General features: G+C 42.2%; 1 protein-coding gene across 1 annotated transcript; it reads right to left on the bottom strand.

Annotated features, from left to right (window-relative positions):
- Window positions 1–1,121: 1,121 nt before the first annotated feature.
- Window positions 1,122–18,658, bottom strand: tut7 (terminal uridylyl transferase 7). The gene is made up of 29 exons (XM_079269495.1): window positions 18,593–18,658; window positions 16,738–17,155; window positions 16,423–16,577; window positions 15,495–15,611; window positions 14,422–14,599; window positions 14,173–14,261; window positions 14,033–14,084; window positions 13,851–13,920; window positions 12,080–12,206; window positions 11,858–11,977; window positions 11,616–11,744; window positions 11,065–11,242; window positions 9,484–10,166; window positions 9,208–9,358; window positions 8,324–8,410; window positions 8,056–8,156; window positions 7,758–7,815; window positions 6,256–6,359; window positions 6,070–6,159; window positions 5,851–5,964; window positions 4,993–5,070; window positions 4,696–4,873; window positions 4,405–4,452; window positions 4,227–4,318; window positions 3,139–3,254; window positions 2,837–3,027; window positions 2,572–2,645; window positions 2,411–2,471; window positions 1,122–1,717 (listed from the first exon to the last, which is right to left on the bottom strand). The coding sequence occupies exons 2-29, from the start codon at window positions 17,135–17,137 to the stop codon at window positions 1,659–1,661; spliced, it is 3,900 nt and encodes a 1,299-aa protein (XP_079125621.1). The 5' UTR covers window positions 17,138–17,155; window positions 18,593–18,658; the 3' UTR covers window positions 1,122–1,658.
- Between the last annotated feature and the right edge of the window lie 832 nt (window positions 18,659–19,490).

The following is a 19,490-nucleotide window of genomic DNA, read 5'->3' as shown; positions in this document are numbered from 1 at the left end:
CTATAATATTAGTACAGTTGTGTTAAGCGGATGCTGCATTGGCTCAAATGTATTCAACAAAAAATAAAACACAATAGTTAACCGGCAACCATTCATAATTTCAGCTTGGTCCGTTTGTTTTATTATAGGAGTGGTACATTACTTTCTGCACAACAGTTAGATATCAATAAACATTGTTCTGGGAAAAAAAAATGTTACAGGAAATATTGCACATTGGGATTTGATTTCTGTTTAATGAATTCTTTCAGACACAAAATGGATTGCAAGCCAACTTTTCCTGGCCGGATCGGGGGTGGGGAGGACCTCCCATTTGAGTTTGACTAAGGATACTTTTAAAATGACAAACTTGATTAAAATACCATCAATGACATTTCTTTGAATAAAATTCAGCCATATTAGGACAACGAGAAAGCCACACGGTCCATCTTCGCATTTGAATGATAAGCAGGTCTTTGAGACGTTAACTAGCAGCGACATATTTAAAGAGCGTGTACCCTCGCACAGTGCAGCTACCAATCTGTGGCGCCATTACAACAAAATGAAGACTTTTGTGGCCAATAAATACATTTATCTCTTTACCGAGCAAACTGAGATGACCTCTAGTTTAGGAGTAAGTGAGCAGAGTGTTTGCAGCGGAGTACACTGGCAGCTGAACCAGTTATTTAATTATTATTTTTTTCCATTTAAAAAAATGAAAACCCTTACTGCTGAGTAAGCATGAAACTCTTGTCCAACTTTCAACTGTATGTTCTCGCACTACAGTCACAACACTTCCTAGAGTGTGGCGACACATACGGGTTATTAGAGGAAGTACAGTCTCACCGTTCTGTTTACACACAGGCAGTTGAGGGGCATGTTATCTATGAAATAGGAGAGGATAAGCCATCTAAAAAACAGAAAACTACAACCCTGGAACAAAAAAAGATATCTACAGGGTGGTTTCTCAAACACAGAGACAGACTGTGGGTAGAGCTGCTTTTGAGGCTGAAGACAGACAGACAGTGCGGAGGCCAAATAAAACATGATTTAAAACAAATTCGATTAAAAGCAAAAAGATTCTGGCCATTACGTACACTGCCATTCAAATGATTTTAAACAACCTCTAGTATTTTTTGTGTTAATAATAATAATAATAATAATAATAATAAGGAAACAAAGGGAAAACGTAGCCATAAAAGTGTGAACCGATAAGAACCCTTATATCACTAAAAGTAGCAGACAACACACCGTACAAATATATAGCATGTGGTCTGCAAAAAACTCAAGCTATTAACTATTAGCCACGTGAGAGACACACCTCTCGATTACTTGTACGATCTAATTTAGTCTGCGATGCAATCGTTTTTAAATGTATAAAAGAGAACTTGACTGGCAGTGTAGGTAAACAAAGACATGATGTGCATGCAAAATGGCTTCTTTTGTGAAAATGAAAGATTTAAAAAGCTCCTCTGAGGAGGGGAGCTCTAAAGGGGGAACAAAACAAAACACACATAAAAGGCCCTATTTGGCTTCAAGTGAAGGCGTCCTGGCTTTGGCTTTTAACAGGCTCCCATTGGCCCAACAGTCCCATTCAGATTCAATGGTTTCTGGACTTTGGGTCGCTGTCTGCCTGGAGAAGAGTAGAAACACATGGCTTGCTTAGCCACAGCTGCCGCTGCTCATTCCACCGGACTCTTCCTGTGACCAGAACGACCCATGTTTCGGGAGGCTAAACTACCTGAAACAACACCAGAATGCGATCGTCAATAATTCAGTCCAACATCAGATTTTCAGCCTCCACACTTTATGTAAAAAAAAATAAAAAAAATCATAAGGCTAAATGACCGGGGAAAAAAACCAGACAGAATGCCTCACCCCTACAAACTGTTTTTGCGGCTTTAGTTGCACAACACCATTTCAGGTTTAAAAGTATGATCACTCACAGAATATATGTTCTTGGATTATATATAAAACAGGAGCAAATAGCTAGAATTTAGCCCGAACATCAGCAAGCGTGCAATCCGGAGTCCAGAGAAAGACGGATGAATCTGAAGTATACATTTCTCACTCACTCCTCACCAGCCCTAGAACGAGACCGTTGACCGAAAAATACAAATGTTTTTACTGAGACTAGTTATTCTAGTTCACCTCGTCTCCCCACGAATTATAGACATATTTTTGAGACAAAACGCGACATAGCAGTCAGTCTGGGTTGGACATACGGGGAAAGATAAATCAAACATGGCCTGACAATGTATGCAGAAGAAAAAGCTGCGTCCTTAATGGGTATGTTAAAAGCATTTCCTATATTCCAGGAAGTCATTTGAAATACCCAATACATTTTTTAAATAAATTAAATGGTAAATTAGCTATACAATGACACTGACAATCAAGTACTGTTCTCAGGAACTTCAGTTGTAAATCTACATACCGGCTTGTGGACTTAATGTCACATTTTGCTTTCTCTTCTTCTCTTCTCGTACAGGTGAACCCTGAAATAGGGAACAGGTGTAGTGTTGTACGTAAGCCGTCGACCAATGAAATAATATTATTTTAAAATATGTTTTTACTGTCGCAAAACTAAAATCATACCGGTCGCTCTTTTTCTCTCAAATTCCTCCCGTGAGCTGAAGAGGTGGAAGCGAAGCCTTCCATCCTCATGTTACCTAATAAAAAGAGAGAAGAGGTCAGTTCCCTCCTTTTTATGAACAGCGATGCATAATAACTTCTTGTACCTTATTTTGTTCATGAAAAAGAGAGCAAAGGAAAATAACAAAATAGTCAGCTCTACAGGAGAGTTAAAAGAAATCTCTTTTAGAAGGAATAAACAATGCAATTGGTAAAAGAAAGACTGTACCTGCCGGGTTTCTGTACTGCTGACAGTCCCTCTTGATGTGGGTTGTTGATCCACACAGGTAGCAGCAGCGCACCTCCAGCACATCTCTTTTCCTCCAGTGCTCGTTCTTGTGCCGGACCTGGTCCCTGCCGTCCTCTGCGGTCTCTCGCAGGTGCTCGAGCCTTTTCTCAGAGTCCCGTCTGTGTCTGGACCTGGAACAAAAGTCACCCACAGCAAAATACAAACACGTGGCTCGATGAGCGGTGCGGATAAGATATAAAAACGCTGCAATGAAGTCAGGCTCGTACTGGGAGTGTACCTACTTCTTACGCATGGGGCAGTCCTTCATGAAGTGGCCGATCTTGCCACAGATGCGGCAGCATCGGTCATTAGGAGCCACCTCTCCCTCGGTGAGGACTTCAGGATCAAAGAAATACTCCTGGGACATGAAGGCAAATCACAACTTCAATGCTTACATCATTTAAGTAGCTTTATAAAAACACATTACTAAGGGTTTCCCATACAAAGAAGTGTTTCAAAGCATGATAAAAAATAAAATAAAATAAAAAATACAATTTAAAGGACAACACAATGACAGGCAGACCAAACTGGAACAAACTAAAATCTGCAAAATCGATCTATGAAAGGCTTGGGTTTTTAAAACAGTTCAAAGACTGGAAAAATATTCCCAATCTGTCAGATTCGTTCAGAGGGTTGGGGCTGAAACAGCAAATCAGCGACAGTTTTGCAGTTGAAGTGGGGATAAATAAAAAGGCTGAGACTTGAGGATCGGAACTTCACACAAAGCCAATAAAGGAATGCAGGAACGGGGCTCATGTGGGACTGACGGCTAGTTCTAGCTATTTAACATAGACTGTAGTGACGTAGTCACTGTGCTGTCACCCATTGCTTGTTAAAATAAAGTTACCCGCCAATATTCAGTAAAATATGCAATCAGGACATCATTTATGCTTTTATAGTCGCCGGTCTCTGATAATGTTACAATGTAAACAACTAATCTGTGTTGAAAATGACCGGCGGAGAGCTGGTAAAGTGGCTAATGGACAACGAACAAAGGTTCCGTTCAGCTACTCTGCGTTTACATCATGATGCTTGGTGCTCACACATCAGTCAAAGCTGATGGACAATGTTTTCCTCATGTTGAATATTTAATGTGAAGATGTCGGCCATTATATCTGCCCAGAGAATTGTTTTTGTTGATGCAGTTTACATTCCTTGTGATGCAAATTTAACAAACGCACCACAGGAATGTACTACTGTTTTTGTTTTGTTGTTACAAAAAATAAAAAATAAATACAATTTAAAGCACAAAACATACAGGCAGACCAAACTGGAACAAACTAAAATCTGCAAAATCGATAACATTCGAATGTGGAAATGTGACACTCACCATCTGAGAGGGGTACACTGGAGGAAAGGCTTTGACTGGTGTGCCAAACACTGTTCTGCCGTTGATGAAAGCCTTCATGATGAAGTTAGTCACTGTTTCGATGGCAACAACAAAAAAAGAACATGCATTAGAAAAAGACACCAAGGACAAAAGAAGACACAAACTGACGGTATCTTACTTTTCCTGGACAGACCGGCACCGAGATTATGATTCAGGTCGAACGGATCTGGAACATGAATAAAGAGGAAAAAATATTTAAAAAACACCCATAGGAGTAATTTTGATTCAGAAAACAATCGTACAGAGACATGAATTTATTGAACTGGATGGACTGCAGCATGAAAGAACGCTTCCCAAAGTGCCCAAACAATAACTTCAGCCTGTGCTGGAGGAGAAGTTTAAACCAGGACACCAGAATCCATCCATTTAACTCAGAGGCCTGCACCCCGAGTCTGTCAAACAGTCTGACCTTCAATGACGATGTACTTGGACGTCCACTGCTTGTTGAAGGTGGTGAGGCAGCCGTGCTGACGGAGACAGATGACATGCTCTCTGAAGTCAAAGTCCTCTGTGTAGAAGCGGAGCAGGCCGAGCCACAGCTCCCCCACCGTCTCAGTGTTCTTCCTGTACTGTGGCCAGCGACCGGGCTGCAGGCGGAGGAAGACCGGATTGACGTGTTATTAACACACGGTGTGATGTGTATATATTCATCACAAAATGTCAGAGTATGTAAAAAAATTAAAATAAAAAAATAGAAATTACTCACAAGTGCTTTTAAATCGTCAAAGAAGTACACGTTCCAGCCGTCAACCAGCACCTCCGGCTTCTTCTTTCCATCATAAATCTGCAACAAACAGTTGAGGGAAGTTGAGAAATTGCAGATTCTTAGCAATAGGGTAAAACATTCCTCTTTATAGCCCTGAATAGGCCCACCATCTGCTGGTGTTGGGGATTGAAAATATCAAAATCATGAAAAAGAAATTGAGCAAAAGCTGTGTATGTCATTTTTAGAGGACCCAAACAAAGAGGTTCTGTAATGGTAAACCTTAGCTGCTTTTACACGTTTAAACTAAAAGTGTGTTTGGAAAGGAGAGATAAAAAGTTTTAACTGTTGTTATCACAATACAAAATATGAGACTTTAATACTGTACCCTGCCTAAATATCTCGATACCGGGGCAAAAACCATAAAACATCAGGAAACAATGCAACTTAACATTTCTAATTAATAAAAATTAAAAATGCTAAGTTAAAAAACTAAATAATGTATTGAAAAATTGTACATGGTATGCAGTAATGTGATGTCCCTATACTCTACTTGAGTTGATTTGTGACAGTTCAGTTCACAGCGGTCTGGGCAAGCTTCCAAAACAAAACCCCACCAAATAGCAATCCATTTAAATGAAGTTCTGTATTTTAATAATGAACTTTCATTTTAAGAAGTTTATGAGGGAGATGCTGGAAGACTCCACAGTAACTGTAAGTCAGTTCACATGCTCTTGGGTGGATTAAGCATTTGCTAGTTTAGGCTCTTAAAACACTTTTAGATTGTACCAATAAAATGGGGTATCGTACAGCAGGATATTGGGATGCCTTTCTAGTTTTGTTTTGTATTTGCATTTGTACCTCTTGCAGCACAGGGATAACTGGCGGGTCTCTCTGCTGGAGAAAGAACAGCACCATGAGGGTGTAGGCGTAGGACGAGAGGCTGCCACGGGAAGCATCCCCAATGTCACACATCTGGAACGCGACAAAACCAACATGATGGTAATACTGTAACACAGAATATCATATAACAACAGACGCGTACAAACAAGACACCGTGAGTGTCTAAAGGCCGCTCACCTTGGCGAAAACCTTCATGACGTAACAGAGGATTTTCACTCTCCTGTCAATGGCGGCGTAGGAAGCGAGCAGATGTGTGTTGTGCAGGGCCTGAAGAAGAAAAAGTTGGAAAGAGTGACAGTTTGAGAAGTTGGTCAACAGCAAAAGAGACTAAATGAAACGAACAGAGAGGGAGAAGAGCCCTACCAAAGTGTTGTAGAGGCTGATGTCTCCCTCCAGGCCAGTGCGAAGGTGGAAGAACTTCACAATCGGCACTTTTGCTGTAGTGATGGACAGGATGTTCTTCAGACCTGGTGAAGATGTGGAAACGGGTTTAAAGGGATGCGTTGACATTCAGTGTTTTATACATTATATACATAAGGAATTATTGGACAAACTTAGTTCATAAAGGAAACAAATGGAATGGCAGCCAACTGAGAAGCTGTTATGGAGTGGTCTCACCGACGTCACAATCTCCTTAGTTACGAGGTCGGTCGGCCATGTTGGAGTACATACAGATCCTACATGGCGGCGCGTAAACAAGGAAGTGCGGCGAAAATACCATACTTTGAATCACTGGATAGTGCATCAAAGGTTCGCTACCTGGCCAAATTGAAGGTTATTGGTAATTTGGATCCCTATACGATGAGTGCAGATGGTTTCAGTGCCGATCCTACTTATCTTCCATCGGTAAACTACGCCAACATCTACACGTATCTCGTGAACACCCCCAGTCCTTACACAAAAGACGAGCTGGAGTGCTACAAAGGGCTCGACGCTTATAATCAGTTTGTCAGTGGATGGGTCCGAGACGTCAAAGCAACGGTCGTCGACAATTCTCATCTCGTCATTGGAAGAGTAAATATATACAGATCTGGTCCGATATTTAGCAATATTCAATGTTTACTCAGCGCAAACAGACACGTGTGTTTGTTTACATTGTACGTGCATGTCATTGTGTGCGTAGGAATTCACTTTCAACTAACTCCTAACTTCATATATATATATATATATATATATATATATATATATATGATCCGACGTTAAACTCATATCAAGCAATGCTGAGGCTGCATCTCTGTGTTTCGCCTGTTGTACGCGCTCGACACGTCTCTGGCACCGACTGCTGTCACGGGCCGATGAAGCTTCGGTAAACTTCTCATGTCCAAGTTTAATTTATATTTCCTTTATTAAATACTGTTCACAAACGAATTTGCAAATAAAATCACTGACCACTTATAAAGTGATCCGCACATACTCTAGTGTACGCCAAATTCCATTCCTTTATATCTCGAGAGATGCGTGACAGCCATTTCTCGCGACGTCGCTTGGATAGCTCCTTCGTGTCATTTCCTTGATGTGTAATGACCGCTGGCAAACCAAAGAATGATTAATTGTCTCTAACAGCTCTGCTGCCACAACCAAAGACAGCACAAAAGTTCACCACCGATAGGTTATGCGACTCAGCCGTGCATGCCAGTGGCTTTGTGTGTACTCCAACATGGCCGACAGCTAAACTGTGACGTCACACGAGACCACTCCATTGCTTAATACACATTAAAAACCTCCTATGAACCATCAGCTATAGATAATATGAATATGTTTTTGTGGAGTATTTCCTGATCTGAACAGAGGGTCAGAGAGTGTCGTACGATGCACAGATTGCGATCTTGTACCGTAAAGATAAAACTGCCTGATTTTTTACTAACCTTGGTGTTTCCACAGTATTCTGGCCAAGCTTTCAATGATGCTGATGCACTCGATGTCCTGTGGAAAAAAATCACCAACGGAGTTGCATTTTATGGATTTGAGATAAACAATGAATTGCGCTGACCAGCCACTATTACAAACAACTACAACAACTCATCATTTTATTTAACCCTCAATGATTGAAGCAGAAACACGGAGTACACACAAAACTTGGCTTTTCTGTTGCGATCAATAAACTACATTTTCTACAAAAAGGACATCTCAGTCCTTGCAATAAGTTAAAAAAAGAGAACTTACTTCCATGGTCTCCTGCCCCTCCAGCACCATACAGATGTCTAGGTCACTCTGTCTGAACCCAAAGCCATTTTTGGATGATCCAAACAGTTGCAGCTGAGCTCCTGTCCATCAAAAAACACACGAAAAAACACGATTTCTTAATTCAAACATTAATGTTTTAACATCACGTGGGTTTACGGGCAAGACAATACAATGCAGTGTCACTCATCATACTATTTTAAGTTAAAACTAAAGATGCTAAACTATGAAGACGAGGGGTTTACTTCACCCGCAAACTGTCGTCTGACGAAGGCCTCCAGGTCCTGAAGGATGTGCTCTCTTACACCCACTTCCAGTTCATCTGGGGCGAAGTCCGCTGAAAAGGAAACGGACCCGTCAGACTTCCCCCAAAGTCACACACACTGTATTTGAAATGATGTTGCCCATCTGTAATGAGCACTTTTCTCCCTCTAATTACACCACGACGGTGGTGAACGTGAGGCTGACTGAGGAAGAGTCATTGGTGAGAAACGTGAACGTATAAATAACAGGTTTCAAAAAAATAGTATTTCTTGTCTATGCATGCAACTCTTCCTCTGCTTGTGCACATCGTATGGGGAGTCATAAATGAGGAGTCATAAATGTGATTAAAAAGGGAAACGTTGCAGATTTTCATAACACCACGATACAAAGTCAGCTGAAAATCTGCAAAGTTTCCCTTTAAGCAACTTAACAAAAGCTACTGAGGGTTCAGTTACAAGTAACATTGAGGTCATTAGCTCAAGCCTTTTAAATGCACGTTGGGACTCATGCAGGAACCACAAACAGATTTGTGCTTAAATGCCAAGTCGTAGCTATTCATAAAAAAGGTATAATATGCAACAGGTTCCTAAAAAAGAATGCAAAGACAGACGCAAAAAATGTTTGGACGAATTCAGCCATTAGTGGATTTTACAACTATTAGGAGCTAATTATTTAAATAAGGGATATTCAAGTGCTCGTACTGGGAAGTTTAAAATATAATCAAGTTCCTTGAAAGCTTATTTTTAACTCAACCTATTTCTGTTTAAAAATAGCAATATTTATACTTTTTTACATTCTAGAAATGTTTTGTTGGCAGGATCAGGACGACGTGAGCATCTCCAATTACGTATGCAACTACATAATACTCACTGTAGCACTGCTCACAGACTTTGTCGAGGACACAAAGGAACTCTGGCGTGATCGGGGGCAAAGGATCCAGCTGCACTTTCTTGAAATCTTCCGGACAGTCTTTCTTCAGATGGCCGTCTCGCTTGCACAAGCTGCACACGACAATGTGTGACTAAGAGAGATGGAAAGGGGTTTAAACACAGCTGATGCACACAGGCTCATCTGACACAGTTTCTTGTTGAATTTAACTTCCAGTTGTCCTACAACCCAAATGATTAAAAACCCCAACACACTTACCTTGCCTCTGGTGAAAGCGTGCCTCGTGAACTCATAGGACCGTCTCTTCTGTTGTTGGGTTTTATTTTCTGAGCTCTTGTCGTTAGTTGTATCCTCTAAATGTGGAGCCGAGAGACCCTCAGGCGCCAACTCCACATCCTCTTCCTCGTCCATCGAACCAGGCGTGTCCAAATCTGGACCCTCCTCGTCAGACAGGAGCTCCTCCCCGGAGATCTCGTCCACTGGGAAAATCTCCTCGTCCTCCGTGGTGAAGCTGTCCAGGTGTTGCCTGTTGTGCTGAGCATCCACATCGACATCCTCGTCGTCCTCGGAGAGGCTGCTTTTGCCCGGGTCCGCTTTCTCCTTCTCTCGTTCCTCATCCGAGTCGCTGTACTCTTCGACTTCCTCTTCTTCCTCGATGATGCAGTCGGAGTCTTCGGGGCCGTTTTCGGCAGCTTTGGGTTGACCCGTGCGCTGCGACTGGACGCTGAGCCGACTTAAAGTGGACGCGGCCTCTTCGTCGGGAGCCTTGGGGTTCGCCCCTCGGACAAGACCGCGCTGCGCCTTAGTCTTGGGACCGCCGGCTGGCGCGTTGAGCGGCAGTGCAAAGTACTTGTATGTGGTTTTGAGACAGTGGAGGATGTACTCGTACATCTGCTGGCTGTTCAGGGTGCGGGCCACGTTTCTCTTCACGGTGAACGGGTCTGAAAGAGACACATTACTTGGAGTCATGTCAGAGTAAATCTCTATAAGTGTTCAACAGAAATGAAGATTATGTTTATTATTTAAAGAAAGACATATGGAAGGCTTTTGGAGTCAGTCAAGGCTTTACTGTACTGTCGGGCTTGTTTCTCTCCTCTGTGTGTGTGTAAGCTCCGCCCTCAGAACAGACACACACAATCTGTGTGGACGGAGCACAGAGACGACAATGAAACACTCTGCAGTCCACGAACTTTTTTGTTCTCCATCAATGCTAGCTGCTCTGATTCAACAATGTTGGGCTGGAAAAAAAAGAAACTTTCATGCAGACAGATATTCAGCTGTGTTGTTCTATCGGGAGATCAAGTGATTCAAATAGTCTGCTAGCCGCTAGACTAACTCATGCAGTATAAATTGCCATAGGCATTCAGGAAGTGCCCTGTCTTAAAGCTGCTATGGTAAAACTCTATGAGAACACTTGTAATGCACTGCAGGAGGACTGTAATGAATATGTACTGAGGTGGCTCACACAGATGCACCTTTTTATATCAAACACTGTGGCAGTCTGATTATTGATAGCACTTTCTAAATAAAAAGGGAGTTCAGATTTATGACTGCTTGTATTAATTGATGATGTAAAAGAACCTTGTGCTGCAGATAGAGCATTGAGGATACATCGAGAAACATGCATTCAAATGGTCATCGTGAGGCCGGTGAAGGTTCACACCTCTCTCTGGGATGGAATTAAACTCTGAACATGGAATTGTACAAGTGGCATTCCAATTCATTGCTGCTCGTTTAGGTCAACATGGAAAAAGAGCAGAACTCCACGAGGGAATTTTTCCAGCACGCCAAAAGCATAAACCTTTAAATTCAGAGGAGAAGATGAGAAGAGTTTCTGACCCTCCACAGCGATGCGTTTCTTCGGCCAGTCCTTCATCTCCCGGGAGAGGACGGTACCGGTCCGTACACTGATGACGTTGTCGGCCAAGTTGAACTCCAGCGAGTAGAAGCGGAGCATCTCTACCCAGAGAAGTCCAACTTCCACGGGAGGGTGAGGGCTCTGGAACACCAGCGGAACCTGCAGGGGAAACACAGACAGCACAGCTTCTAGTATGATAGTGGATTAAAAAAAAGAGACATTATGGATGCCTGAGCTCCTCCACTAAACCAGGAACTACTTCATGGGTTTTGGTTGCCTTCCAATGTGATTTGAGTGATGGAACAGGACAAAAACATGAAACTCTGACAAAACCTGTTCACCATGATATATCATCTATGGTAACAGAATGTTTTTATTGCTCTGCAAGTTCAGTTCTATTGCTGTAGAAAAAAAAGAAAAAAGAAAGCATCAAATCTAGAAAAGGCACAGTCGTGTAAAACAACCTGCCAAAACAGATTAACAAACACACTCTTCTCAGATAATAAAACAACATTAGTGTATCCATGCATACCTTTCCCTTTATACAGGAGCCCTCTGCTGGCGGGTCTTTGGAGGGAGGGGTGTAGGCCCAGTGTACCTGTTCGTCCTCTGTGTGCGTGAGGTTGAAGTCTGACAGCCTGCCGAGTGAAAACCCCTTAATCTAAAAAGACAAATCAGATGATTGGATTAGTTTCATCCTTGGATCAATGCTGAAATGAACGCTGTATACCGGTACTTTATTTTCCGGGTACAGGGTGAAGAGAAACGGCACACCTCTTGCTTCAGGTAAGCAGGCAAGAGGGACTCTTTGCGCTGCTGTAAGAAGAAGATGACCATGAGGGCGAAGACGTACGGAGGCAGCCCGCCTTCCTCGGCGCGGTCGATCTCGCTGATCTAAAGCGGGAACAAGAAAACAAAAATGCTTTACCAAGATAAATTTGAAAAGAATGTAGGGCTACAGGGTCCCTGATTAATGTGTCTGAACTGGAAACATACCCGGGCCCAGCTTCTGAGACCCATAACCAGCGGGAGGAGGAGATCCTCCCGACTGGACAGGGCAGAGAGATAGGAGGTGGTTTGGAACGCGTTTTCATTGCCGGCGCTCACTTTGCACACCAGGCCGCTGTTGAGGAAAGTAACGTTTTCATTAGCGGCTCACCGCTCTTGTGCATGTGGTAATGTAAGAAACCCCTGTTCTGGTAGTTTCATAAGGTCTTGATTAATGATCAACCTGGACTTTCTATAAGTCACAGTTTGATTGATAAATACAGGGTTCATACACATTTTGACCAATGGAGTTCCATGACTTTTCACCAAATTTCCATGACCAAACATTATGTGAAATCTCGGTGTATACATGAAAAAGTGAGAAAATGTAGTATTTAAACTAACAATGAGAATTCCAAAACATACAGTATACCTTAAATGACACAAATGAATGAGAGCCAATCGTTTGATTAAAAGAATAAATGTAATCTGGTTGACAGGCATTCATAACACTGACACATCAATAAGAGCTTTAGTAGGTAGTAGCATCCAGCTGGTGCACATATTGCTTTCCCTTTTGTAGTGCAACGTTTTTATTGAACCCTGTTACCATATGGCTTCATATTAACTTCCACTGTTACTGTACAGCTGTTGTAATTGTGGCCTATCTTGTATTTGCAATTAATATGCATTCAATCCAGTTAAATTATTTAAATGAAAATAAGAATCTACTCTGGCTAAGGTAGTTTATCAAGAGTAAAATAACAGCTGTGATCTATACACACCTCTGCATTAGTAACCTGCTGAAATGAAGGTACAGGCACCTTAACCCTCATTACTTCAGGGTTCTTGAGAGCAACGTGGGACTGTTAGTACACTGGCTGTGGTCATCACAGTAAACAGTGTGATGAGAGGGCACATGAGTCCTTGTTGCTGTAGTTCATCTCCTTGGAGCAGAGGCTGCATTTAGCATACTCTGCCTTATCAATGTATTTAAAATACTGTGACAGCGGGAAGCTGTACTCACGTCTGTTTAGACCTCCATCTTTATCCAGGCCCAGCTCCATCTTTATCCAGGCCCAGCTCCACTCACATCTCAGCCCTGCGTCAAGCTGCGCTACAGACAGGCTCCTCTCCCTGAAGCTCTTTTACCTCATCGTCTCATCAGTATCTGGGCCTCAAGTTTCGTGGTCATAAAATTTATTCGGACCACGAAATCATCCTCATTCTACTTTGAGTTAAAACAAACAACCTGCAACCAGATGCGCCGGTGTTCCGGTTTAACGTTAACGAGTGAACTGAACCGGAACACGGGGGAGCTGCATGTTTCATCACGTTACGTTTTTTCCTTTTAAATCGCGATTATGACGAACGTTAACAGTCGACAAAGTTCCGCATGCAGCAGACGTTAACTTAACCCAGCAAGTCCGAACGGTAACGGAACATAACGGAACTTAAACTTTAACGGAGGGAAATGAAGACGCTGGAGACATCTTAACGCTGATTGGCCAAGACTTGTCACATCAAAGATGTTCTATTGCGAAGATCACGACATCACATTTTATCCTCGTCTCACTCAGAGCTGAGAAACGCTGGCTGGCAACTCAGCGTAAATGAACGACATGAAAATATGAAAATAACAAATTTCCATGACTTTTGGGATTTTATTTTTTTCCATGACTTTTCCAGGCCTGGAAATAACCATTTTAAAATTCCATGACTTTTCCAGGTTTTCCATGACCGTACGAACCCTGTAAATATGTCCAACAACAACACCCACCTATTTTTCTCTTTGCACATGACCACAGGCACCCGGGCATGAAAGTCAGCTTCCATCTCGACAAAGATAGCTGAGGAAAACAACGAGACGTGTTCAATTTAAGTCCAGCGACACATGACTTGACTTTGCTGTGGTTGGATTGTTTTCAACAAGGACACATGAATGAATAAGAGCTGACTCACAGTTCACGGAGAGGCTCTCCTTGACCAACAACAAGACATCCGGCTGATGCATCTATGAATACATGCCATTTCAAAGTCGTTATGAAACATGAACGTAATATAGAAAGGGACATGAATGGAAAAAAAGAAAGAAAACTCACGTGAGGTGGATACTGAATGTCAATGTTGACATCCGAATCCTTAAATCCAAACTTAGTGCAAGACGATCCATAAAGCCTGAGCCTGATTTCTGCAGATGAGAGACGGAGCAATGTTATTAACGTAAGAACACAAAATGGTGAAGTGACGTCAAGTACAACAGCCTGTTTGCTACAATGCACCACGATCACCATGAAGTCCGGTTGCGTCGCTCGTCACCAAAGCAAATATTTCGTCCCCGGGGGACTTACCAGGCAGGATGGACAGAAGGAGGTCTTGCAACATGGAGACGACGCTTTGTCTTGTCTCGACATCCTGGTTACTCATCCCGTTTTCCCGGATGACGGCCTCTAGAGCAGCGCTCACCGCGGCGATCTGCTCCGGGCCAGGAGGCAGGATCTCAGTCAGCATCACCTGCTCTTGCCTCTCCTACAGGAGCAAACAAAGCAGATGTGGGTTCAGGACGGTTTTCAATGCATAAAAGACTGGAACCGCACGGCAGCATCAACTGCTCACAAACATTTGCCTTCTAAATGGTCATTTTGAGTCTACTCTTTTTCTTGAGAAAACTTCGATCCTTCAACGTGTGCAGCAGGATGTTGGAGATGTTCTATCAGTCTGTTGTGGCCAGTGCACTGTACTTCGCCGTAGTCTGCTGGGGGAGCAGCATTGGAGCCGGAGACACAAACAGACTTAACAAACTAGTTAAGAAGGCCGGCTCCATCATTGGCTGTAAACAAGACTATCTGGAAGAGGTGGTGGAGAGGACACTGAAGAAACTATTATCCATATTGGATAACCCGGACCACCCTCTCCATCTCCTCGCCAAGTAATCAGTCACTGCAGATCACCAGGGACAGCGGAGCACTTTCTCCAACAGACTGATCCAGCGCCGCTGTCACAAGGACAGATTCAGAAAAACATTCCTGCCCACTGCCATTAGACTTTATAATAAAACACCTCGGGCCAGATCGTCGTCCTTCACATGACTACAACGCTACACGGCTGTTGCTTGTTGTTGGTGATCCTGGCTCTACTGTCCAGGTTGTTTAGTTCAGTTTACTAGTTGCTAATTTTATTTAATTAATACCACTATATTCATGGTATATACTGTGCATTTCTATTTTCTATTCTATTCTAGCTTATTTTTTATTTTGTATTAATCTAATCTATTCCTTAAATTCAATATCTGCTCTGGTATTTTATTGTACTGTAGATATTGTGCATTCCATATGTTATATTTTACTCTGTAAATTGCTGCTGCTACAAACTAATTTCTCCCTGGGGATAAATAAAGTTTACATCTATCTATCTATTTTCTCACCCTGGCCCTCTTCTTGTGCCGTTTGTCTTGACTGTGTCGGTTAGCGTCCGACACGGACTCCAGCAGGACGTCGCACAGAGCGCAGGTGTAAAGGGCACCGGGGTTGTTGTGGGACCTCTGAACCAAAGAGAAGGAAAGAAGACATCAGGCAACGGCTGCAATACTCAAACTGTTATGGATCTTCTTAGCTTAGCTCTATCTCATAAACATATCAAATACTGGCGCACTGAATAAACTCGTTATCAAAGAGGGTCCTTTATCAGGTTCAACTCTTCTAAAAAGCAAATTAGGGCTGCAACCAAATAATTATCGTCATAATATATTCATCTGCAGATTATTAATCATTCGGTGTGTAATAACATGAGGAAACCATGAAAGACAAGAGCTGCAGGGATTAATCAATTAATTGTCAACTATTAAATTAATCGCCAACTATTTTAATAACAGATATGAGATATTTGAAGTCAGAATTATCTGATTCCAGCTTCTTAACACACACATATATATATACACACACGTACATATATACACGTGTGTATATATATATGTATATATATGTGTATATATATATATATATATATATATATATATATATATATATATATATATATATATATATATATATATATATATATATGTGTGTGTATATATGTGTGTGTATATATGTGTGTGTATATATGTGTGTGTATATATGTGTATATGTGTATATGTGTGTATGTGTGTGTATATATATATATATATATACGCACGCACGCACACGTACATATATATGTACATGCATATATGTACATGCATATATATATTTTCTGGTTTCTTTACTCTTCATTACTTTGAGTTTTGGACAAAACAAATATGGCCGTCATCTTGGGCTTTGGGGAAATTAATATTTGGGCTACCACACACACACACACACACAGAGAGCCCATACCTTCTTCAGGGAGTAGATCTCGTCTTTGTTAAGCTGCCGTTCTGCTTGCCGCAGACTTTGCAGCTCTTTGGCTGACAGTGTGGACTCGTCGATCATTGGGCCCCTGTTCTCCTCACCATAAGCTCTATTCTTGTTTCTGTTTCTCCGTCTTCTCCCTTTGGAAGAAAGAATGTGCCGTTATGTGTTGAATATGCTTTAGTGGAGTAAGTAATCAGTCAGTTCTTACAGTCAGACTCCTTTTTTTAATTTTATAATCCTAAAAAAAAAAAAAGTGTTCTTCTTACTTTCCCAGGGTCTGACTTTCAAAATCCTCACCTGAATTATGAGCATTGCCGTCAGCATCCTCTCTTCCCCCCTGCTCCCTGTCGTCCCTTGGACCTTCTCCCGGTGCACTCCTCCTCCAGTGCGGCTGCGAGCGCTCTCTCCAGCTCTCTTCTCGACCCCCGCCACTGTTCTCAAGACCAGAGAACCACCGGGGGTCATCCTTCTGCGAGGGGCTGTGACCACCTCTGAATCCACCAGGCGAGTAGTTCAGGGGCCCCAGTCCTCCCTTCTTGGGACTGGCCCGGTAGGGCCCGCCCTGGTGACCTCCCTCTGTTCTGTAGCTCTGTCCTCGACCCTGGTCCTGGGACCTCCAGCTTTCTCCCCTCTCCGTTCCTGCTCCCCTCTCCCTGCCTCCTTGCCGTGCCCGGTAAGGCCTGCCCGAGTTTTCCATGGTTCACTTTTGCAAAAACTGCAGGATAAAATATTCAGTTAATATAGAAAAAGTCCTCATGTGAAAACATCCTTGACACAAGCTGTATGGCAACAGAATCATCTGCCTTTTTCTTTGGGCAAGCAGAATGCCATTTTAGTTGCCTTTCTTTTTGTGCAGAGACAGTCATTGGCTGCAACTGCTAATTCAGATCAGACTGCTGCGCAACTTTGCAGCTGATTAAGACACAGCTACAATTTGATCTTAAATGAGTTGAGCCAACAGATATGTCAAAAATGTGTAATTTTAAGCCCATGTAACATAGTTGTCGGACTTCTGCCAACTAAGGTTAACCATCAACAGACTTTCAACTCGACACACTCATCACTCTGCCTCCTGTGACTTTGTGGCCACAAACAGAGTGGAGATCTGTCACCGATTGACGTCCCCAGGGGCCAATTAACTGTAATTTTGGTTTTGGGTCAAGATAAAAAAAAATCCTGCAGGAACTTAGTCTCTCTCTCAAAAAAAAATAAAAAATAAAAATAAAAAACAGCCCCACTGATAATTCCTACCCAAGTGCAGTCCTGACTCTTTCAGCTCAGAAAAGCATTTTTATCTCATGATGATTTAGAGAAGGTAATGACGTATGTTACACCTGCTATTAAAAAAAAAACTTTTATAAACAGGCTTTTATGTAAATCACTCTACCATCCAATTGTATCAGTTTGTTGGTGTGATTAGCTAGTTGTATCTGTTGACCTTATACATTGCCTTTTGTTTCTATTTTATTTATGCTATATTTAGGTTTTATGTTATGTAAGCTAACGTTGAAAACATTTTTTCAAAGTGCTAACGTTATACAAGCAACAGCTAACTCCTAGCTAGCTCCGTGGGAAACCTTACGTTAACATTGGTGCTTCTGGTGTTACCAAACCTATCACTAACAAATACAACATCACTGTAAGGTGAATGTGTATGCACAAACGCAAACTGAACGTTAGGCAGACTCAAGTTACCGGGCTAACTGTAACGCTAGCTAACTAACCGAACGTTAGCTGACGTCAGGAGCTTGTTATTGTACGGTGTTTGCGTGAGCTAGCTAGCTAGCTAGCTTCTGCAGTCATGTTTGCCTCTAACAGTTTCCTCGAGTTAACGGCGTGTAACTTTATCACGCGTGGAGCTAACACACCGTCAACAAACTGGCGTTAGAGTTAGCCACTAAATGTAACGTTAGCTAACTTGCAACATATAGCCCCACCAGCTAACGTTACTGTTAAGCTAGCTATTCATATTTAGCTCATTAGCGAAGACACCTAACAGCTAACGTTAGCTACCAAGCTAGCAACAGCTACCGTTACTGCTTATTTCATAGTTCTTCTGTTGGGCTGCTCAAACTGCAGCTGCGTCAAATGCAGTCATCAGTAAAATGTCAGCGACATTTATCCATAAATAAAATTAAAGTCAATGAAATACCGTTTGTACGTGTGCAGAGGGCACACTGGAAGCCTTGTTCAGGTCTGACTTGGCATGATCGCTCGTTTTGAACTGGAGTTTGAAAGATGACGCACGGGCTCGTCTGTTTTGTAGACGTCAGCGTTCAAGGTCCGCCCACCGCAAAGTCAGTGCGGATCCCATCAATATGAATAATTACTCAATATATTATATCATCAGGAACCGCATTCAGGTGGCGTTTTGACACAAAGTTAGTTGAGAAAAACTCAAATATTGGAGATGATTGTTATGTGTTATGAGATGTTATGTCATCGTTATGGATAAACAATGGCATAATAACCTCCATCTTCACCCATCTGTTGTTTTCCATTTTGAGAGACCTTAGTTCATTTTGCATAATAATAATAGCACTTATAATACATTATTACATACATACAAATTGCAATTCCCCTTTTAAGCAATAGGCTATGTGAAACTACAACGCCATTTAACATAGCCTCATGTTTTTTTCAGTTATTTCTGTAAAAATGTGGAAAAGCAATTTTTATCTGATGAAATCACAAAGAAACATGTGTAACAATGTAACACTAGGCTACAACTCAATGTGAAAACGTAATTTTTTACATTAGTTTGGGGATTATGTGATCTAATTTGTTTTCATGAGCCCATGCAGCAAAAAGCGATAACCTAACATATGGTTCAAGGGATAATTAATCCCTACATGGGACAAGTGATTGTTTAGCCTCGGTTTCCCGGGCGACGGGAGAAAGGTGCGCTGCAGGAGCGCGGGGAAGACCCCGGGAAAACTAACGTAACCAGACGGAACTCCCCTCCCCATCCCGCGGCCAACATCCAGGAGGCTGCTGCAGTGTTAAGACCTGGCCTCAGTGATACACGGCCATCGAAAGGCTCCGGTAAG

This window comes from Melanostigma gelatinosum, assembly GCF_949748355.1.
Source record: "Melanostigma gelatinosum genome assembly, chromosome: 6".
NCBI lineage: Eukaryota > Metazoa > Chordata > Actinopteri > Perciformes > Zoarcidae > Melanostigma > Melanostigma gelatinosum.
Note: the sequence above shows the minus strand (reverse complement) of the source record. Positions and strands in the feature narration are given on the sequence as shown.

Coding starts and splice junctions, on each gene's coding strand:
- tut7 (XM_079269495.1), bottom strand. CDS start 17,137: ATGGAAAACTCGGGCAGGCCTTACCGGGCACGGCAAGGAGGCAGGGAG. Junction 13,921..14,032: donor GGAGAGCCTCTCCGTGAACT/GTGAGTCAGCTC, acceptor TGTTTTCCTCAG/CTATCTTTGTCGAGATGGAA. Junction 6,360..7,757: donor AATACTGTGGAAACACCAAG/GTTAGTAAAAAA, acceptor CATCTTCACCAG/GTCTGAAGAACATCCTGTCC.